This window comes from Alosa pseudoharengus, unplaced genomic scaffold, assembly GCF_046254945.1.
Source record: "Alosa pseudoharengus isolate Yale_2024_CS ecotype anadromous, Long Island Sound unplaced genomic scaffold, YU_APseudo_1.1 YU_APseudo_1.1_scf_14, whole genome shotgun sequence".
NCBI classification, from domain to species: domain Eukaryota; kingdom Metazoa; phylum Chordata; class Actinopteri; order Clupeiformes; family Clupeidae; genus Alosa; species Alosa pseudoharengus.
This window is the reverse complement of record NW_027468609.1, coordinates 17,454,439-17,478,438: the sequence shown is the minus strand read 5'-3', so window position 1 is coordinate 17,478,438 and position 24,000 is coordinate 17,454,439. Positions and strand designations below refer to the sequence as shown.

Here is a 24,000-nt window from a genome sequence, read left to right as displayed (position 1 = left end):
AAACAACCAAAAGTAAATTAAAATGTTCACTTCTAAAAGAGGTCTTACATATGAAGTCAAACCTATTTTCCCTTTACTAGGCTACATACACAAATTCTAGTATGTTCTAGAACAGTAGTGTGTCACAAGGCCATTCCAAAGGGGTCTGATCTATTCAGGAATCTAAGAGCCCTACATCCATGAAATCTGACAAAAACAACTCACATAAACCCTTTAGCCTTCCCTTTTCCTCACACTATGATGATTAGTTTTAATGGTGATGTTAAGCTGAGCCTTTGTTAAGCTTAAAGTATTGTAGTATAGTATTAGGATAGATCTGGACATTTTTAAATTATTCATTGTGATATGAAAGCATGTGTGGCAACTTGTCAGTTGATAGTAATGGTAGGTACTTCCCCATCACTTTTTTAACACTGAGGAGACACGAAGAACAATCATAAAAATCATAAAATGACATAAAAAATAACCAAACTCTAAATAATACCTCATAAAAGAGATGTTATAATGATACGAAATCAAGCTTACATCCGTATATTGAGTGTCTTGAAGCTACATAAAGAAAGCGCCAGCCCTTCCCCCGGGTGTGACCTCATAGGCTGCTATGCTGTGCTGTGCGGCTAACAGCTACCGGTCTGAACTAGATAGTTCCAGCTCCGGCAGCATCGCGTTTGGTCCTCAGCTGCTTTTGTTCAGACTGAGCCAGCGTGAACCAGTCAGCCAGAGCAGAGCAGCGCCGCGCAGCGCAGGGAGCGAGCAAGCAAGCAGCCTCCCCCACACGCCACAGCTCACACAAACCACATCTCATCTCAACCTCCCGCCTGCACACACGCCTGGAAAAACACATAGAGAGACACACAATAGGCTCTGAGTCGAGATGTCGGGCGAGTCATCGGTTATGTGATGGTTAGAGACCCTCACCCCCTTATCCCCTTACACCCACACATGGAAAAACGAGCTGTTCTAGTGTGAGTGTGTGTGTGCGTGAGAGAGAGAGAGCGAGAGTGCTTGTGAGTGTGGATGTCTGTGTACGTGAGTGTGTGTGAGACAGGGAGTCCTGTGGGCTCACTGCACGATGAGGGTGCTCTGAAGTAGTATAAACTGAATGGGGGATCATGTGACCGAACCCACTCTCCAATCACTGTCATCCTACTGAATGCCGATTCATCTTCAGGTATTGGGCTGAAAACACACACACACACACACACACACACACACACACACACACACACACACACACACACACACACACACACACACACACACACACACACACACACACACACACACTGCAACAGGAGGGCAACAGTGCACAAAACAGGAACCGCATGCCAAAGAGGCTTGCGTGGTTTGGCTGTTGATATTACGTAAGACTACCAGATAAGCAAAAGTCAATATGGTAAATGTGTTTATGAAACTGTCCCATCGATAGAATATTGACATTTCCTTCCTCCTCTCGCTGTTGTTCTTGGCATGCCAATCACTAATGCTCTGCCGATCTGCGTGCTCACATACCTTTGTGTTTTATAGAAAACAAAGTGAAAATGCCAAGTGACGCTCGGAGACGGGCTTCCGTGTAATGGCGGCCAAAGAGTAAACAGGAGTATTGTTTCTTATTAAAACCTTCATCAAAGGTCAGAACCTCGGGAATGCCTGGAGCTACTGGCACAGTCTGTGCTCATCCAGCCAGCGACTGTTTGACATCAAATAAGCAACAAACACAAGTTTCACTTGAATCAAAACACCTAGGGCCACCCCTGCTGCTATGACATCAAATATCCCCGTCATTGCACATCCTAAAGGGGTAAAAAAAAGGGGAAAAATGCATTCAATGGGTGTGCATGCAGACAGCTGTATGTACACATGGACATATATTTTGCCACTTCATTAAAAGTTTAATACATATACATTAAGATGCATAAAAATGTGCCTTTAAAATAAAACATGATGTTAAATGTCCCTTTCCCTTCACTTTCCTCAGTGCACATACAGCAAACCAGGCAAAGAGACCACTAACTGCACCCATGATGGGGACCATCAACAACTTACATTTACCTGATTTAAAATGTTGCCACTTTAATACATTATTCAAATTACAGCTATATACTACAGTTTACCAGCCTGTATATATATTGCATTTGCATTGTATTATGCCAGATTTATTTATTGTTTATATTTTCACAAATTCACAAAGTAACAAATTTAGAGATGACAAAATAGATTTCCCTTGCTTGCATCTACACAGACACCACAAAGACGCCTTATGTTCTCCCCGTGGCCATGCAGTTGAGTAGCCTGCTTTGATTAAGCAATGAGGGCACCACCACTACCACTGGCCCTCAGCTCCCACCCCACCTGTCAAGTCTGGCTCTCTGAGCAGCTTAAGCGACTAATGACAAACATCTAAATGAATCAGAGCCCCATTCAGCCCCATTCAGTCCCAGGGAAGAATCAATAGCCAGCCGAGACCTACTGGGGGCTGGTTTACCCAGCTGCACTCGCGACCCACACAGCAGGCCTGGTCTGAGTGGACGGCCTTCCTGGGAACGGACAGTGGCTTTGTTTTGAGTGGGGGAAGAGAGTGTGTTATCAAATACTCCCACAGGCTGAGGCCAGGCGAGTGTGTTTTCTCTCTCTATGTGTGTGTCTTTCTCTCTCTGTGTGACTGTGAGACGGGGGTGCTTTTTTAACCTTTAGCTTCTCACAGCTTTTTGTTTGTTTGTTTGTTTGTTTTTTGCTGAGTGTCACTGAAAACTAAATTAAGAAAGCCAGCCACATGTGATGTTTTTATAGGCTTACCATTATTAATTTTTTGTTTTATCGTTGTTATTGTTGTTGAGGCTGCACTAAATTAGAAGCATCGTTGCAAGAGGTCACAGTCCATGTTTTATAGCTGTCAGCTGTTGCCTAGCTCAATACAAGTTGTGGTAGTAGTTGTAGTAATGGTAGTGGTGGTGGTGTAAGCAAATATGTGCTGTTCTACATGGTGGGTTTGTGTGATGCCTGGGCTGCTGTCATTTTAAAAGGCCAAGACTGACATCTATTGGTAAATTATATGTACTGCAATTGCTTTTAAGAGGATTGTTGTTCATTATTTCTTTTTAGTAGTAAAGTTATGTTGATAAGAAATACAATTCCTAACAATTATGTTGGTAATATAATTTTACCTGCAAGAAGCCTAGCCTACTGGGTGGGTAATCAGAATTTACAATATTTCATCTCATTTTGTATTTTTCTCTTAACAATCTAATCAAGCCTTCCATTTTCAAATACAATTATATCTCGTTTAGAAAGACCACAGTAACTTATGAGTTAAAGGCAGAGAAATCAAAACTAAAAACACAGAAAAACCCAGCATGAAAACCTCACCTGTCCAATCCGATGTGGCCTTCAGAACCAGTTCAGAACTGTAAACTTTCACAGGATTGGATAGTAGTTTGAGAAACCATAGCGACCAGTAAAAGAAAATGTCATTGGCTACGGAAGCGTAGCAGATTGGGCGCTGCGGATGAAGCTATGTACGAGCGGTTTGTTGTGGTTGTGCCTCCATAGCGCTAAGCTGCAAGCCGGGAGGAGATACAGGGGTCAAAACGGTTGAGGTAGCCAACGTTTAAGAAATGAGTCTTTCTTTAAGGTAAGATATGCATAAGTAAGTTATTAGTAGTAATACTCACGTATAATGTGAATAATGCTAAGACGCCCTCTAACGTTAACGTTCAGGGTTTCATTTGTTTTGTTAGTGTTAGCTCGTTTGTTAACTGTTAGCTGACGTTATCCTAGCTAGGCAGAACACGTTAGCTTAACCAGAGAGAAAGACGGGCTCTGGCTTAACGTTAATTTACCCTGGTATCACAGAAACATTGGGTTTCTCTGACAGCGAATTCTTCTGTCATCCAGGCAGATAGCGATTGCTAACTTGTCGCAACATCAATGGTAGTCCTCAACGGCAACTGGTAACGCTAACGTTTCTGCTGGACGTAATCAAAGAGTATAGAAGTTCTATACTCTTTGACTTAATCCTACTTTGTTATCTTGGTTGGTAGTTTACCTGAACGAGTGTGTGCACATTGCCCGTTGTTACGGCCCCGAGATCTACATCTTTGACATGTTGGTGGCGTAGGTTTAACGTTAGGTTTAATGTTTAACATTACCAGCACACTTAACGAAGTTGGCAGTGGTAGTAGTCTACGTGATACGCAGGACTACGCAGGATACCCACTTAAAAAAAAAGGCAAGGATACGTATTAACATTTGGGGTTGATCACAGTACCCACTAGCTGCTACAGCTAACTAGACTACACCACTCCAAAAACGTTCGGCTAGTTAGCACTAGCGGGTGTAGGTTATATTACTAACGTTACACGTTAATCACTTGTTGCTTTGTGTCAACATTAACGTAACAATCTACTTTGTCGGTAGAACTGAACTAGCATCCGATAAGACGAAGAGGAAAAAGAGACGAGAACTGACTGATGAGCAGAAAGATGAGATAAAAGAAGCGTTCGAACTCTTTGACACGGACAAAGATAAAGAAATCGACTACCACGAACTGAAGGTAAGTGAATTGTGTCTAACCCAAAGATAAAACTTCTTCCTCAAACAACACGAAGTGTTACAGATTTTATATTGTACCGTGTCACAGGTCGCAATGAGAGCTCTGGGCTTCGAGGTGAAGAAAGTTGATGTGTTAAAGATTCTGAAAGACTATGACCGGGAAGGAAATGGAAAAATAACTTTCGAAGACTTCAAAGAAGTGGGTAAGTAACGTCAACCCCCAATAAAGTAATCTTTAATTTATTTAATTTGTGAAGATGACTTTCAGTGAACCCTTCCTCATCCCCATCCAGCCCGCTCTGCTCCTCTGCTGGACAGATGGCTGCTTGCATCATCAGATATTTTCCTAATACTCAGATTAGCTCTAATTGCACTTCATTCAAAACACCCAGTCCTGTCCTGTAGTTCTTTCAGTACATGCCAGGTTATATCACATGTACTATTTTAGATGTTCATGTTGCAAGAGAGAAACGGAGTTCATTCGATGTTGTTGGTAGTTCTGGTAACAAGCTTGCAGCAGTACTGCTGTGGTTAAAGTCCATTTTTATCCACATGTGGCTAGTCCACTACCATTCATATGGGTAGTTAGTTATTCGTTGTTATCAGTGATGGGCAAAATGTAGTGAGCGAAGCTACAAGCTATTATTTAAGCTACTTTTAAAGGAGAAATCTGGCGATTTTTCATATAGATCTCCGTTTCTTGAGGTCATGAGTACTGTCAGTACGAAAAAAAAACCAAAAACAATCGGTTTTACCTACCTTACCTCGAGTTGTCTAGCAACAACAGTTAGAGCTTCCAGACAGCTACAGTGCAATGCCCACTGGTTGTTATTGTCATTCTGTTAATTTCTTTTTCATCTATTAATAATTTTGGTATTTTTTTTAGGCTGTTTGAGTTTATCATAAACTGCTCATCTTAAAGTTAATGGTGTCACTGTCGCTTTGGACAAAAGCATTTGCTAAATACTCACCATAAACATCCTTGTTTTGCCTGAAGGTTATGACCGCTGACTGCTTGGTTGTGTACTGTGTGTCTCAGTAACGGACAGGATCCTTGACCGCGACCCCAAGGAGGAGATCCTGAAGGCGTTCAAGCTGTTTGACGACGACGAGTCGGGGAAGATCAGCCTGCGGAACCTGCGGCGCGTAGCCCGAGAGCTGGGCGAGGACATGAGTGACGAGGAGCTCCGCGCCATGATCGACGAGTTCGACACCGACGGCGACGGAGAGAGTGAGTGGGACAGGGCGGGAAGGGGAGTGTGCTGGTCTAGTGGATGAGGGAGAGAGAGAGAAAAGATCGAAATCCCAACAAAATATTAGCATGTTTTACAAAAAGCAGCATCCTTAAAGAAAGAATAATCCCAATCCCAAGAATTGAGCTTTGGAAAAAGTCTAGAAAAAGTTTGGAATTTTCTTTTGGATAAGGGCAAGCATCCTGCTGTATGGGTTGGGCTCACACCTGAGATTTGTGGTGCAACACCCTTACTTCTTAGTACAAGGCCTAATCTCAAAAGATGGTTGTTTTAAACACGTCACATAACCCATATGATAGTGATGCAGTACGACTCCGGGAGATATGGCTAAAAACGCTGATCCCAATATGCTGGGGGAAAATAGTAATATACGATATGATACAAAGTAATAAAACATATAAAATAATATTTATGTTGTATACAAAGTTTACATATTCAGGGATGCAAACGGCGCGCCTTTTGGCGGATGCCGCCTTTTTCACGGCTCTCTGGGGGACTTGTGTGAATCGTGCAGATCCGATGAGTTTTTCTTTTCCTTTTTTTTTTTTTGGGGGGGGGGGGGTTGAAGTGTCTGATTATAATTTCATCAAAGTTAATTCTGTATTAAAATGACTAAATAAACACATAGCCTACCGTTACAGTCCATGAAACATAGGAAGTGTAAGACAACACTAAATCAAAAACCTGCGCACGTAAAACGCAACCCGAAGTGACAAGTGACGAACTGACTTATTTTCAATGACCCCTACCAGAGCTCTACAGTGCACATGCGAGTAAAAATGATGGCGTGCAAGTGCAAAAAAATATATAGGCGCACTGGTGCGAATGACTTCTAACCATGTCAGTGTTTGTCTACAAAATACACCGCAACATCGAGAAACATTACTGGTGCAAACCATAGAATCACGTCGCGAATGCAGCATAAAAACTACACCTCCCATCAACGTTAGCAGTTTCGCGTTGTGACTCGCTAGTAGTCGCTTCTATCAAATCCAAGAGCGCACAGAAAAAGCGGAAAGTTAGACTAGCCAGCCAAGATGCAAAGATTGAAGAAATTTGTGCATCTATCCACCGAATTCATCGGATATAGGAGGAACAGAATAAGATTCTGAGAATGCAGTGAGAGATGGAAAGGTAACCTAACATGCCTTTTAGCCCAGTTGACGTATTGGCTGCAATATGCAAAATATAGCTGTAGCGAACAGGCACAAAAGTAGCCTCCCATAATACTCTCTCCCATTTTATTCAAAGGTAGAACGCTACTGACAACTCCAGGCTTCCACGCATGCTTGTTTGTTTACACCGAATACAAGCTGAAGTGCCTACTGCCCCCATCAATGCAGATATTTCAAATAAAAAATAAAAGGATACAAAATATATACATCCTTGATAGCCTATGTTGGGTTTTGTGGAAGAGAAAATGGACTGTTTTAGTAGTAGTATTAGGCAGTATGCAGTCAGATAGGTCACCATGGGCATATTTGGATTAGCTACAGATGGATTCACAAATAAATAAATTAGCCTACATTTGGCAGGATACTTGATATACAGGCTAAATGCAAATATGGCAATGTATTATATTATTTTACATTAACAAAATGTAGGAAAATAGAACAGACTGAAAATAAAGTAGGCACTGATCTTTAAAATCCTGTTTCCTGTAGCCTAATGTTGTCAGTCATTCTTAATATTTGCAATTGGTGCACTGGCATGATTAACTGTTAGCTGGAGTGTAATGTTAGATTATGTGTAAGTTAAGTACAGAACTGACTGTGCGCCCAAATTTTTGTCTGTGCTCCTACATTTTTTAACTTGGGTGCACAAGTGCTCCTGGAAATTTTTTTTAGTGTAGAGCCCTGACTACCACATAAGGGCGAGAAACTGATGTGTGGGCTTATCCTAACAGACAGACCGCACTACTGTTGATACATTTTAACTGTACATTTTCGTGCAGAAGAACGTTATTTTGGGGCGCATTGAGAAAGGGGGCAGAGTGAAGTGAACTATTTTGCACTCTGTTATGATACTGTCAGGTCTAGGGTAACACTATGGCTAATATATGCAACTTTTCATTTGCAGAATGAGAGAATTTCATGAGAGTGAGGCACTAACAGTTAAGAAAGTGGATGAGGGTTGTAAAACAAAGTGGAACTGGTCTTGGTTACAGCAGGGATGGATTACTGCACGGGCCTACCGGGGCCAGGGGGCCCTGAAGCCCAAGCCTTTGCATGGAATCATTGCCTCAATATCAACAAATCAGGATGTAGGCTATGAATCTGATTGAATTTAGTATTGGCCATCCCCAAAATGCACCAGAATACAGGAAATCACATCAGAAAAATTAAAAATGTTCTGGGGGAGGACCCCCAAACCCCCCCTCCCACATATATGGCAATAAGTGGGGGGCCCTTAATACATCTGGGCCCAGGGGCCCGAAAGTTCATAATCCGCCCATGGGTTACAGGTTGAAACGGAGATTGAGGTCAAGACAGCCGCCAAACACAAATTCAAAATGTCAGACTTTTTTTTAAAAAATTGAAAAAAAGGGACATGCCAAATATTCCAGTGTTGTCTCAGTATTCTTTACTTTTAAGAATTTCCAAGGAACTGGGACAGTGTATTTTCATATAAAGAACATTTTTGTGTGAATAGGGTGAGCCCTGGATGGCAGAGGTGGTGGCAAAATTATATGATATTTCCTGCGGGGGCGTGGGCTTCGATAATCTCACTCCTTTTTGACCATACCTCTGTTTGCATCCCTGTCATATTATACTCTCATGCATTTTAATATTTGTGTTCAATTAAAAATACAAAACTGTTGAACTCACAGCTCTGCAAATAATATACATGGGGCACCTTTTTGCATATTGTCACCTTCCTGAAATAATGGCAGTTTTGTTTTTTGTTTTTTTGCCTAAATCATCATTCAATTTTTGTTTTTTTGTTTTTTCTGGAAAAACTGAAACAATTACTTAAAGGAGAATTCCGGTGTGATATTGACCTAAAGTGTGTTGAAACATGATACCGAGTGTGAACGTAGGGCTGGGCGGTATACCGGTTCACACCGTAAACCGGTGTATATTTTCGTTATGATATGAATTTTTAATATACCGGTGTATTTGATTAGGCTACACAACGTTTGGAACGCTGCGCCGCGCGACAGTGTTTCAGACGGGACTTTTTTCACACGCACGCATGGTGCGACTGCGAGGCAGGCATAGTGAGGGTAAACACAAAACACCTTCAGTTTTTCCCCTGAAGTATGACCCTTAAGGCTTAATTTATCCTTAGGTAAGGGGTTTATTTAAGGGTGTTGCACAGAATACCTTAAATTGTTTCTTTAGTTAAGGAAAAAACTTTATGATACTGCGTTGAAAGGGATTTACCGTCACGAAAATTCTATTGAGATTGTTCAACAGCTGTAACTAGCTGGCTAGTACTGTAGGTGATGTCGTTAGTTAGCAACCCACCGAACACAGTCAAGTTTAATGATCTTATCATTCATCTCACTTTAAGAATATTCGCTGAAATTATCCAGATAGCAAGTAAAGCATGTTATAGACATGAACTGAGCAATTCTAGCTGGCTAGTTAGAAATGATCCTGACTGTCATCAGTGCACCAAAACGAACTTTTTTGTTAATGTTTTGCCTAGCGAACCGAAGCTCATGGCAGGCTAACAAGACATCTACATCCACATGAAGTTAGTTAGCCTACCACTAACGTCATGCAAACCACACAATAACAATAAGGCATGTTTCTGATAGGCCTATTTGACAGAGTAAGCATATTAGCAGAGAGGTTTTATTTTAAATTGCAAGTTGCACTACTTTTTGTATTGGTTTTATACGTTTTATTGGTTATATAAGATGTTTGTGAAATTTGCACAGTAAAAGTTCTGTATTTTGACTGCAATTGTCTTTGCATTCTGATTAGATTCTTCATTAGAATCATGAGTGGCTCTTTGTAAACAGCATCATTTTCTGGGGCCATGCAAAACATCATTACCACTAGTGTGGCGTTATTCTACATCATGACAGTAAAATAGACCATCCTTAGTCATCCTGCAGCAATTCCTCTCTCAACCTGTAGAAAATGCTGTGAACATCTGATTATGCATGAAAAAAAAAAATACCGTCATATACCGTGAAACCGTAAGAATTTTGAAAAATACCGTGATATACATTTTTGGTCATACCGCCCAGCACTATGTGAACGTATGTCTCATAGCCCATCTCGGCTTGTCCCCTGCACTCCAAAATCTGGCACTAGTTAGCCGATGCTACCAACAGCTTTTTCAATGGTGGTGCTTCGGCATCGGGCTAGCCATGCAAATAAATCACTGTTTTACACCATTTACGAGGCTCAATGTATCTCCACACTTCATTGGTAGACTACCGAAGGCCCTGACATTTAAAATAATTCAGTGGAAATGCATGGATTCCAGTTTCTTCCAGTAGCAGCAACTGGAATCCATGCATTTCCACGGAATTATTTTTGGAATCTGATCCCTTATCATACCTGTTCATTCTTACTCGTCGCTCGACTTATCGTGACTAAATTCAAGATGGCTGCAAACGCTAAACTTCGTGAAGATACTGTCTGTATAAATCGTCTTGTAAGTAAACTACCAGTGCTTTTTGAAAGTTCTCAATGTCTCGTTTTACATGTCAGGGCCTTCAGTAGTCTACCAATGAAGTGTGGAGATACATTGAGCCTCATAAATGGTGTAAAACAGTGATTTATTTGCATGGCTAGCCCGATGCCGAAGCACCACCATTGAAAAAGCTGTTGGTAGCATCAGCTAACTAGCGCCAGATTTTGGAGTGCAGGGGACAAGCCGAGATGGGCTATGAGACATACGTTCACACTCGGTATCATGTTTCAACACACTTTAGGGCAATATCACACCGGAATTCTCCTTTAAGCCATTATTTTAGGAAGGTGACGATATGGCAAATTGTGCACAAAGCAATGTAAACAATCATCACGGAACTATATTGTCAATATTGCAATAAGAAAAAAATCTTACAATATAGAGGAATAATCACGATATAGCACAGGGGTCTCCAACACGGTGCCCGCGGGACGCCTGTGAGGCACCCACAGTGCACCTTCTAAAAATAGCCAAAAAGTCAACCGCAGACGCTCTAAAAACATCCTCAATTGTGAAGTTTCTAATAGATATTTAATTGTAGACCAGAACCCTTTTAAGAATGTATGTAGCCATACATCTGTAACATTAACTTGATATTGGTGATGCCTTACAAATTATAGCTGGGTTAAATTTTAGCCTTTGGCTCTGAATCTGAATCCTTTTCTCAATGGAAACATATCTTTGCGGAAGTTCTGTGGCCATTCCGTGTTTGTCCCATACGGTTCGTGCATGATTGTCCAAGGACTGAAAAACCATTGCTTCAGATCAGGGGCCATTTCTCCTCCGTACTAGTGTAGCAATAGAGCTGCAAATCTTGTGACATGCACGCCATGCAATAGGGCTGTGCATTACCTGGCGAAAAACAAAAACTTTTTTGTCAGATCATGGAGAGATTTCAGAGAGAGATGTATAGAAGAATCAGATGAAGAAATGTCAGGTTTCTGGCAAACAGTTCATATATTTCGGCAAGGTCATATTTTCACATACAAATTAGGTTTCTGGCAAACAATTGCGGTACACTTTTGGCAATGTTGCAGCAAATTTGCAGCAATGTCATATGCAAATTAGGTTTGCCACCAGAAGTTCACTGGAAATTTGCCATTTTTGGCTAAGTGTGGTGGCAAATCACAGGCAAATACATTTGCTACTAGTGGCAAACTTCTCATTGTTGCCAGAACTTTGCTGAAAGTTTGCCTCTAGCTGCCAACATTGGCAAAATTCTGGCAATATTTTCTAGTGAACTCATTTGTTTCTGTTAAGGGTAGACGTAGTCGAGGCGTTGTGAGGTAGATGTTAAAGCACTCAGAGATCTCAAGTAGCAAGATGGGTATTTATTGTTCCCAATTAAGGCCCGATGGGCAAAAATAATTAAGAAAAGGTTTAACAAAAACAAATTAATAATAATAAAAAAATACTTTCAATAAACAAAGCAAACTGACATGATAGTCAAAAACAATAATTCAATATCAAATTTTGTCGACAATAGACTAATTGCAGTCAATAACAGTTTGAGCACTAGACTTACGTCTCTTCACCATTCCTCTTCCCAATAGACTGAATCCCCCATGATAAATAGGCCTGAACATTCCCTTCCAATTGGACCAAACCAATATAATAAAAATCATCAGGGGTGTTTACAGGCCAAAAATATACATAAGCTAAAAACAGCACAAAATAACACGTTCTAACTAACTAGAAAATAAATTAATACATTTAAACTTAATTGCTAATGTTTGGCATAACCAAACAGTACCAAACAGCTAAATAATATTTTATTACATTTTAATTACAACACGGGTGAACTTCCGGTTAATCCAGGAAGTCACAATATGTTTTTAAACAGTGTAAACGTGGCATTCACTCCTTTACAAACAGAAGAAGACGTGACAGTGGACACCGGTAGGACAAACATGTAACGACGTGATAATGACATTCTATGTAATGACTAAAGCTAAATAAACGGAACATTTAAGAAATTACATAGTGTGATTATTTTAACACGTAACGTGATTGAATGGTGAATGTTTTAAACTGTAGGGAATTGTGGTGTTGTGTGTAGTTTTAGCGCATAGCTCGCGGTAGTGTTTGTTTTTAACTATAGGCCTATATATAACAACTACGGAAGCAACGGGGAAAGGTATGATGAATGACATGTTTGACTGATGAATATAGACCAGGGGTATTCAATTAATCTTCAGCGAGGTCCAGTTACGGAAAATTTCCTCAAGCCAAGGTCCGGAGCATCATAATGTTTAACGTGCGTGTTTAGGCTATGTATATGTATGTATGTATAATATTAGGATGGATGGATGGAGCCTAGTTGTAGATAGATAGATAGATAGATAGATAGATAGATAGATACTTTATTGATCCCCAAGGGTAAATTCAAGAAATAGAAGATTGTAGGCCTAGGCCTAATGTTTAATGTGAAATAAAATAAGTAGCCTAAAAGGCAACATTCGAAATGAGGAGAAATAAGGCAAGATAAGAGTAGCCTAATTGGGGAGAAAAACTGAGTAGCCTTGGCTATTTTTAAGATCTTAACGTGAACTTTTGAAAAATTTGAGCTGAGACAAGGATGGATATTCCACAGCTGGTTCCTTGAACCCATTAATCAGCAAGTTTAATTTATTTTTTTTCGTTTTTTTATGTTGACCCTAAATCCTGGAAACCCTATCACGTTGTTGGGCAGTGAATGCATGTAGGCTTAACTAGATTGTGGTGGATCAATCATATTGCCTTCTTAAATCGTAAAATATTCTTTGGTCTCAGTTCACTGTTGAATGGGCCTATCCTACCCTATGCTTGCTCAAAATATATGCTTTGTCTAGTAGAGGTGCTTCAAATTGGCGCAATATATAGAAGAGGTCCAGGGCAATTCCGCGCAAAACTGTCACATCCATATTTAGTTGGCGTTACGGACGTGACAGTTTTGCGTGGTGTTGCCCCCTATATATAAAGCTCTGTTCTCGCTGTCTAGCTTTCTCCTCTTTCAGCAATCGATGATTTGAAAATAACTTACTTATCGTTAACTTAGATAGGCCTATCCATCTGATTGTTTCTCGTCCCGTCTCCTCTCCTCGCTCGTTTCAGGCTATCAGTCTCTTCTCCATAGTAGGCTACTTTACTCACTGACTCGACTTTATCAGAATTCACAGATTTCACTGGCTGAGTAGCAGCAAGCGAAATGATGGTTCCTGAAGCTCCTGAAGTATACATTTAGCGCAGCTTTGAAATCTTACGTGAAAATCTAAATTTGGCTATTATAGTCTGGGTCCGGATAGGATCACGTCACGGTCCGGACTCGGACCGCGGTCCGCCATTTGGTGATGGCTGATATAGACGGTATAAGTGTAAACCGAAAACACAGACTTATTCAACGAACATATACATTCAAGCAGACATACATGCAGTGTTTTAAATGAAGGCAGCGCTATGCTGCCGTGACGGTGGCTAATCGCCCCGTCACAGTTTCCCAGAAATCACCCACAGGCCACAGGTCTGCTGCAAACATTTATTTTTTGTAAGGGTATATAAAGGCTTATAGGCCTACATAATATTGATCATTTAAATGTAAAAATCACATATTATTTACGAGTTACAGTTTACCCTTGCAAAAAGGGGTGAGGGTCTGTTTGTTTCAAATGAGTAGCCCTCCAAAGGTTGGAGACCCCTGATATACCTGATATATTAAAATCAGGGGTCTCCAACGTTTTTGGGAATGAGGGCTACCTGAATATGTAGTCTGATGGGGCACAGGCAGCTCTATGATGCAGGCAGTGCGTTTTCTCATGGAATCCAGTTGGCCTCACTGACATTTAGGTCTTTCATACAGAAGGTGGTGGAGCCAGATTAGAGTGTATGTGATCTGCTGAATCGTCTAGTCACCACTGATTGTAATGGGGAATGGGGTATTCACTGTAAAAAGCATAGCGGGGTTTTCCCATGAACTTGTGCATCTATATTTAGACCTTTTAGGGAGGGTAATGAAAAATGTTGTTTATTTTACGTGTGTGTGTGTGTGTGTTTGACAGTTAACCAGGAGGAGTTTGTCTCCATTATGACTGGAGACTCGTGAGACTGGGCGCCAACTGTCAGCACAGCGGACTGACGGTGCTCGGCGATGTTGCTGTTGCCAGGCAACCAAACTTTTTGAGCCCATTTGTATGAGTCACGCTGCAGCAGTTTGTGTGGTCACTCCACCATCGCCACGGTTACTGTTTCCATCGCTAGGCTAGCCCCTCCCAACAAGAACAACCAAAGGGACCAACACCAACAACCAGAGGTACCTCATGGTAGCGAGTTTAGAAGAGGCTTGTCTTTTACTCTGTCGCAACGCATGCTTTGGCCATATCATCCACAACAAAGCAAAGCAGATAGGACTGACTGACTTGTAAAAGCATGCAGATCCCATTGTATGCACCAAATAATCTGAAAAGCTACGGAAGCATAGCTAAGCTTTAAAATCAAAAACAACTTCTTAGTCTGTGTGTGGTCAGGTCTTAGGGTTTCATTGTAGTTTGTTGAAACAGTTCATTCCTTCTAAAGGAAACACTCATCGTGACCAGGAGCTTTTCATGTTGTTGACGCATTATTGATGTTTGCTTTGTATTTGGGATTACCTGTGTCAACATTCTTTTGGCAAGGGGTCATGCAAGTACTGAGTTCAGAGCTCATGCACTGTGTGATTTGTGGACAGAGTTCTGTAGAATTATTATACTTTTATGTAGAAATTTGGAATTTTTTATATAGACGTTTTGTATGATTTGATTGTCCTATTTTGGTATGAGTTTATTGAATATGATAATAAATACAAGCATCTGTCAATGTATCAATGTTTCAGTCAATTTTTTCAATCATTTTTTGGGGGGGGGAACACGTCCCCAAACTATTTTGGCATTTCACAACTACCGAACAGTTTCCCTGTTAGGGCTTCTTCCTTATGGAGTTGATCACCAAATCTACCACCTCCTGAAAAGTTCTAACAGGCCAATTTACATATTTGAGTGAAGATTCAATGTGAAGAGTGATATTATGCGGAGATTATTATTATTTTTAATAATAATAATAGTACATTTATTTGTTTATAGTGCTTTTCTAGACACTCAAAGACGTTTTACAGTTTTATACATAGGTACAAACAAATAGACAAGGTACATAGACAAGGTTCCATTAACAGAAAGCACAGAGCTGCATGGACAAAGCGGAGGGCTAAAGCTAGAGAGGTGGGCAGTGGACAAAAAGGAAAAGCTCGGAAAGTATTTTAACAGGAAAAAGCAAGTTTGAAGATTCTGATGTTGCATCTACGTCCGGTCAGTTTCATCACAAAGTTAAGCTCACCAGACAAACACATTAGAGGGGCTGGGTAAATAGTCGCTGACTGCAGTGAAGAGTGCAAATACATTAGTCGAAGAACCACTTCCACTGTGTGGACTTAGAATTCTCGTGACCGACCACTAGAGGGAGCTGTAGTATTGGAAACTGTAACTGTGAAACCCCACTCCTGGGGCTAAGAACATGCTGTGTGACATGATTGAGTGAATTTTATGACAAGGGCGGCTGAACTGCTCTAATAGCAGGCTGTAGGGAGATGATAACATGCTCTCAGTGGTGGTGTAATTGGATGATGAACATGGGTAGTGTAATAACTGTATGATGGATGCCCATGAGTTGCATATGGATGTTAAATTTCAAATCACTGCAGATCTTTCGGTCACAGAATTTGCCAAATAGTTAATGTTCTGGTCAAAACCACATTTTGTTGATTATGTCTATGTTTCAAAACACAAAACACTTTATACACAAACTTTATCATAACATAGTGAACCTGATTCATTATAAAACTAGTCTTTTAAAACACTAGCATGTTTTCTTTCCAAGAGGAACATAGTTATTCTCTTCACACTAGGTCTCAAAATACTAACATTTGACTGCATTTAAAAAACCAAATTATGTGTCCATTACATTACATTTAGCAGACACTTCTTGACCAAAGTGACTTACATATGTCAGCTATATTACAAGGGATCACATTGTCCCCAGAGCAACTTGGGGTTAAGTGCCTTGCTCAAGGGCACAATGGTGGAAGCCGGGAATTGAACCGACAACTTTCAGGCTACTGCACGCTAGCCCAGCTCCTTAACCACTACACTACCACCGCCCCAATGTATACAGGAACTAGCATACAATGTACAATAACAAATCCATTGTTTTTACTTTACCCCTCTAGTTTGGGTTGTGCGTCAATTGTGGCATTTTTGGCAGGATTTTGTCTAAAAGTGAATAAATCATCTTCACATGTAGAAACAGAAATAGTGACAGAAATGCTGCAGTAAATCAGCATTTACCAACTGTTAAGAAGCATCTACCAAAACTTAATGTAGTAGCAACATGAAATTGCTTCCAGTGATATCTGATATAAATGGCCTCTGTTTCCAAAAGTCTGAAAATAAAATAGGCTACACAAATTCAGTAAATAAGAGGCACAGAAGACTCAAAAAACAAAACAATGCTAGAGGCTACTGCTCTACATTTCATCTGTGATAACAGCTCTAACTCTTTTTTGAACATTACCATGCAGTCTTACTCCTCTCTTAACTTTCCTTCTCCCTTTTCCTGGTCCGACTCCTGTTTGGCCAGGTCCAACTATTCCTCTGGCTGGTCCTGCTTCTGCTCTCCCTGGTCCTCGTATATTCCTCTCCTTGTTCAGACATTTTTTTTCTCTCTCTTTGCCTCTATGCGGTTTTCTACATTGAACAAAATCGAGAGTTCCTAAAAGTCCCTGTTACAGTACTGTAGATGTCTATGTAATTACAGTAAAACAACTTTAACACCAGGCTACAGTATGTCTCCAACTGAGATTGGAATCAGTTGTGGTTGGTCTATTTTAGATAACTTAAACTAAATCACCCACTTCTCTCAGATCTTTTCATTCAAACATGCTTTTGAATGAAAATATCTGTTCATTCAAATATGCTTATAATCAGTTTCAGTATAACTTTTGAGCAGTTGTTATTGCGTAAGTAGAGGCTTTGTAATAATGTAAGGTTTTGAACATTGGGTTTTCTATTCTGGTATACTGTCTGTAAGCTTTTGAAAACAAGACAAGAAAGATCCATAATTTTGGTATTGGATAAGCTTGTCGCGTAAAAGCCACATGAACTGTGTCAAATGTGTGGTCAATAACAGACAGATTAATTGCATTTACAGTTTTGAAAATATGGTAACACAAAAGTTTGTTACTGTAGTGATCGCACAAAACTCGGTACTAAAAAAGGTAATAAATGAGATATCCATAGCTCAACTGAATCATCAAAAGCGAAACTGATATGTTCCCCTGCAGTTTTGTGCACACAAATTCAGAACACGTGTCTTAAGACAAAATGACCACCATCTGCTTGTTCTGACTTTGAACAGATTCCCTCAGACTAGCTGTATGTGCTGTTCCTCAGTACGTCTTTACAGTTTACAGCTGCTTGTTCTTACTTTGTGCAGATGCGCTTAGACTAGCTGTACTGCTGTCCTATGTCAAGGCCAGTCACAGGGTTGCCATTTTGTGGAGTTCCCTCTCACAACCATCAGTGGACAGGGCATGTTTTATGTGTCTTGCAACAGGCAGCCAGAGCCCCTGACGAGGGCTAATATAAGAGTGGGAGCTAGGCTAAAACTTGGTATGTGGATGACCTTTGACCTGAGCCCTCTGTGGTGGGACTAGCATGCATACCCATGCCAATGAGACATCACGGCACATGTCACATTGTCATAAACTTTATGAAGGGTTGTTTCCAGTTCAGAGAAAAAATATAATGCCACCGTGTAGCTGTAATTGGCCCCGCTTGAATTGTTTATGTTTCATGCTAAGACTAGTTGTTGGCTGTTCTGGCCTCTACGAGAGCTGTCATAACCGTCACAGATACTAGTAACACGACACTGTTTTGTTTGGACTACGGCCGTCGTGAGGAGTGAAGACAGGAATGACGGATACATCTGCCTTGACAAGTTTGTGTGAACTGAAGTAGCTGTTACTGAAACTCCCCAAACTCAGCCGCAGTGTTCTCTCTGTAGCGCTGCTCTGTAGTGCTGCTGTTCCTCAGATCTCTCTCCTAACATCACACAGTCTGGGCGACGGAGACTCTGTGGTAGAGAACTGGCCTGGACAGGAGCTGGTCAAGGATCATTCTTTCCAACTGGTGACAGCAGTGACACGTCCAGGTCTCCAAGCATTGGCTTGGTGTAGGGACACCAAAGGCACTAACGCGCTAACGAGTCTTTCGGAGCTGACGTGAACGGCTGCCAGTGACTCTCGCCTCGTTGGACAGCTACAAGACACGAGTGACCTAAATTACACAGTAGTTTAGTTTGTGTCGACTGAGCGCTGCTTGGGTGGGTTCACCCATCCAATTTATTTACAGCAGGGACACATGCCTTTGCAAAAGGATAAACTGTAATAGATAATCTATCATAGAGAACATAATATATATAAATGCTCTCTATAATCTCTATTAGCTGGATAAGATTTCTCTATAGCCCAACCTTAAAGAATATGAGGTAGTCGTGGCCTGCTGGTTAGGGCTTCGGGCTTGTAACGAAAGGGTTGCTGGTTCGATCCCCGACCAGTAGGAATGGCTGAAGTGCCGTTGAGCAAGGCACCTAACCCCTCACTGCTCCCCAAGCGCCACTGTAGCAAGGCAATTCCTTGTATACGCAAGTATACATGGCGGAGAAACACGATTTAAATTGTACATTTACATGAAATACTTTAAGGCATTAACTCGATGATATGTTTTTGGTTTTACGTTCAGACGCCCAACCTCTTCTGAACTCATCAGTGCAATGTATTCCTCAAGCAAAATAAGTCACTCTCTCATTCCTCAAAGGAATGGAAGGCCCCACTTCAGATAAACTGTCCTTAACTGCTGTGCACTTACTGCTTAATAAGCTGTTATGATGATATTGCTCAACATGAGGTTACACTGTGATGAGTACATATAAAGAATAATATGACGTTTGAGCAAATTGTCTCCTTAGTCTGCAACGCTGACAACCGGGCCTACACACACACACACACACACACACATGCATTATACTAGCTAATCAGAGGGGCATGTGTCTTGAGGACAATGTTGCTGTGTGAGTACACACACACACACACTCTGAATGACTATACTTCTGGAACACATCAGGGATCTTGTGGAGTGTGTCATCATCCCAAAAGGCTGTCAAAACTGACAAATGAAATTTTATTCTCGCCACCAAAGCAGTGCTTTGAAGTGAGCAGAGGACGTCGGGTTGGTGAGGAATCATTCCTCTTAGCCACGCTCCTGCGATGACTCTCCAGGAACACATCGCCAACGTCGGGAAGCGAGGCGGAGGCGGAGGAGGAGGAGGAGGATTTTTAAGGAGTGCGGAACGAGCTTCACAAAGGTTCACAGCCCCTCGGTAGCTGCGGGCTGGAATATAAAAGATGAGTTACAGCCACGTCACCACTTAACTGAGCTGGCTGGGGGTGCTCCGCCTGCCACTGATGCTCTGATTTGAGCGGCGCTGCTCGCAGTCCAGATGGATTACGGAGTTTGCTTTGGTAATTGCATCGAGCGATCACTCAATAAAAAAGCCTCCCCTTTAATTGTGGCCGTTTGAGGCTCCCTCGAGCGCTGTAATTGGGAGCAGAGCTGCGCTTTGGTGACTCTTTAGTGGAAACCACGCAATCACAGGCTCCAGGCAGGACTCTAACCAATCCCCAAACCTCGCTTGGAGTCTGGTGCTAGATAGTGCAGTCTACATAGTAATTTTGCTTGGAAGAGAGTATTTGTTAAAGTCTGGAGATTGCATCTGTTTAAGATGGTATATTTATAGCATATATGATTGTTTGACACACACACACACACACACACAAGCGTCCACACGCACGCACACACACAAATGCAGACATAAAAAGAACTCATAGGCACAAAGCTATTTAAAATGGATCTTCCATGAATTGTTTTTTGTGAGACTTCAGATCACTTCATTCGAATGATTTCTTTTTGGCAGGGTCAGATTCGTTGGAGAGGCCTCTCTCTTTTTAGTTCTCCCTGCCTCTGTTTCTCTCTGATGTGAATCTGTGAGGTTCTCACTCTTCCAACATTGTCCCATGCAGTCTTTGTTGTTGCAGCCCACACTGAGTGAACCCAGAGTGAGCACAGAGGGTGGGAAAGAAGCTTTTTGCTACATAATGTCTTTTTGCTTTTCCTGTAGTACACACACACACACACACACACACACATACTCCCTAACTAGTGTTTGGGGATGTCGTGATGGGGTTATCCATGATTAATGCTCAGAACCTCAATCTGGAACTCACTGGAGGATTTTTTGGCCCCCCACCCCCAATCCTGGCTGTGTGAGAGGCGGGGGAGTGGACTGAGGGGCTCGGGTGGGGCTGAGATACGACAGCAGCGGTGTCGGCGGCAGCAGTGCAGCTGTCCAGGGGCCTGTGGGAAGAGAGGCTCTCGCTGCTCCCTCGCCCGGGCCATTCCCATGCACTCACCCCCAGGCATCTGAGCCTCTGTGATGTCACAGAGGAATGCTCATGTCACCGGCTGCTGCCGTGGAAACGGCTCCGTTTATCTTGCAGGGTTCTAATCTGGAAGGGGAGGAGTCTTAGCACAGTGGAATGAAGGATGTAGCCGGTGGGTTAGGACGTGTGGATGAGACTGACAGGAGGCTTTTCATTCAAGACAGCTTCCTTGGCTTCTGCCACCATGCGTGGAAATCAAAAGATTTGAATATTTATGATGCCGTCTACTTTTATCTTTCTTTCTTTCTTTTCAGCCGTGTGACTCTGAGGAAGCTCCCCAGGAGATTTGCTCTGTTCAGTCAGTCACCACGCCTGTCTGCTTGTACTCAGCTCTAATCAGAGCCCATAATCAGGTCGCTTCTATCAAGCGATCAAAAACACCTACTCACTCATACAACTAACGTTACTTACAGTCTACACTCACTATCTCCAATAATATGACCATATGAATGAGATTAAGTTAATGATATAATTTACGCAACTCTAGAACTGATTACCCTCGTGAAAAGACTGAAATAAAGGAAATTAACCTTTAAAATGAGCAAACATGAAGGAGGCCAAGCAACACAATCACATGCCAGTGCAATAAAGAGGACCTTTAGGAGGATTAAACTGTGAGTCCCACTCTTTGTGGGTTCAGAGGGATTTAGGCTGTTGGAGAAGAAAGACTTTCAGACCAGTGGAGATCAGGGATGAGCTGTGTGGACTTTACATGCAGAACTCCTGAAGGTGAAATCAGACTGTATTCACTGAACTGTCAGTTTGTGGACTGAAAATGACATCTAGTGATCTCTGTAGTCAATTTTTTTAAAACTCTAATAATAAACGTTGTTTATTGTCCCCTTGAAGACATGTCTGAGACCGATGTGTTCCTATTTCAACCATGTGTGCTAAGCTACATATTAAGCTATACATTTTCTAATTTATGGAGAATGGTGAATCTGCCTTAGAAGATGTGCTGCTTAAGTGTTTTGGCCAAGCTGAGGGAGATGTGGTAGGTGTCCCAGTAGTTAGGTGTCCCAGTCCTGCAGAAAAGCCCAGTGTGTCCCAGTCCTGCAGAAAAGCCCAGTGTGTCCCAGTCCTGCAGAAAAGCCCAGTGTGCCCCCACTGCAGAGGTATTTGCACCTGAGCACCTGCTGACAGGACAGGTTCCCAAATATAGATAGATACATCTCTCCTACTTCAGGTGTCTCAGACCTCCAAAACTCATTGCCACTACTACTACTACAACTACTACTGCTCCTACAACTACTACTACTACTACTACTACTACTACTACTACTAACCCTCCTAGTACTACTACTACTAACAATATGTCATATGTGTTTTATGTACAGCGGCTGCCTAGTAGCGGGTATTCTGGCATCTTTCGCCGCCTTGTCTGGCATGCTGTTTGTCCGTGGAGCGCTTTGAGGTGCACTCTGTGCCTGAAAAAATGTGCTATACAAATAAGTACTTACTACTGCTACTACCACTACTACTGCTAATTCTACTACTACTGCTACTACCACTATCACTACTACTACCACTACCACTACTACTGCTAATACTACTACTACTGCTACTACCACTACTACTGCTACTACCACTACCACTACTACTGCTACTACTACTACAACTGCTATTACTACTACTACAACATCTACTACAACTGCTATTACTACTACTGCTACTACCACTACTACTACTACTACTACTACTACCACTGCTACTACTACTACTACTGCTACTACTACTACTACTATTACTACTACTACTGCTACTACTACTATTACTTCAACTGCTATTATTACTACTACATCTACTACAACTGCTATTACTACTACTACTACCACTGGGCAATTCCATGCAAAGGTCATCCTTAACATGGAAAAAAAAAGTTGTGCATACGCAAATAGAACTGTTGTTAAAATCTTCATTTAGGTCTATATTTTATTGTTTGTAACTGATCTGATTGAATTTGATGGAGAATTACACTCTTTTTACATCATAAATATGGTGTGCAACCATACAGAAACAAAATTTTTTCACATGGTAATATTATACATATTTAAAAAGTGGATAAATGGACCCAAGGTTCAAACAAATTGTGTCATTTGACAAATTCCAGATTGACAAGGGAATGGTAGAGTAATGTCTATGCTCAGCTTGCCTTTAAGAGCACAACTCCTTACATTTGTAAGGCTTTTGTTTTTAAGTCAGCAAGTTCCATGGCCATGTCACATCCATAACGTTTTATAGGAAAAGTTTATGCTACACATACAGTTTTGATGCGACAATGTCCATAGTGTCTGTGCAAAGCTGATTTATATCAATGTAAAGTGTGATGACCAAATTGTGCCCCTTTCTTACTTTTAAAACCTTTAATGGTCCGTTATGGATGTGACGTTATGGATGTTACATAATGTGAATTTACAAGACTGGAGACTTTGTTATACCTCAAAGCCGATAAAACGTCTGTTCTAGTGGCATGTCAGTTTCAACGCATTTCCTTAGTGTTTAGGCCTACAATTGACATTTCAAAGATTATTAGGTTGATCAAAACCACAAGGAGGCCTTGCCTAACTATTAGCAAAACAAACATCATATTAAAATACCTCCAGTGATTAGCCTAGCCATAGCCTATTTTCAAGTGGCCTAATAACGAAAATCTGAGCGATTATCTTCCTGTAACTGTCATACTGTTGTTGTACAGTAACTGAATTATCGTGTTAGCTGGTGAAGATGGCTGACTTTGCAGCTGGAGTTAACATAGCAACCTTCTGTTGCAGATCTGTTCAGCCTGCCGCTCACGTCTGCTTAACACAGTTTGATTTTAAATGTGACGCAATATGCCAGCATTTGAAGTGTCAGGTCCTCTGTAGCTAATACCCACAGAGTACCGCATAGCGGTACAAAATAGGACCGCCTCTCAGTCCTGCATATTCTCTTCGCAAAAATAAATCATGCTTGTCAATTTGTCTCCATCTCTTACTCCTGCAA

The 24,000-nt window shown here is 41.4% G+C and overlaps 2 protein-coding genes across 2 annotated transcripts in view; both read left to right on the top strand.

Moving 5' to 3' along the window:
• Positions 1 to 12,825, top strand: part of tlr8b (toll-like receptor 8b) — a 110,534-nt gene extending 97,709 nt beyond the window's left edge. Inside the window, exon 2 of the transcript XR_012986775.1 lies at positions 12,799 to 12,825. The gene's annotated coding sequence lies outside the window, so the exon portion shown is untranslated. The remainder of the gene's footprint in view (positions 1 to 12,798) is intronic.
• On the top strand, positions 3,512 to 15,289 carry cetn3 (centrin 3). The gene is made up of 5 exons (XM_076284005.1): positions 3,512 to 3,631; positions 4,417 to 4,552; positions 4,640 to 4,754; positions 5,591 to 5,782; positions 14,495 to 15,289. Exons 1-5 carry the CDS (start codon positions 3,615 to 3,617, stop codon positions 14,536 to 14,538), a joined length of 504 nt encoding a protein of 167 aa, XP_076140120.1. The 5' UTR covers positions 3,512 to 3,614; the 3' UTR covers positions 14,539 to 15,289.
• The last annotated feature ends 8,711 nt before the right edge of the window (positions 15,290 to 24,000 follow it).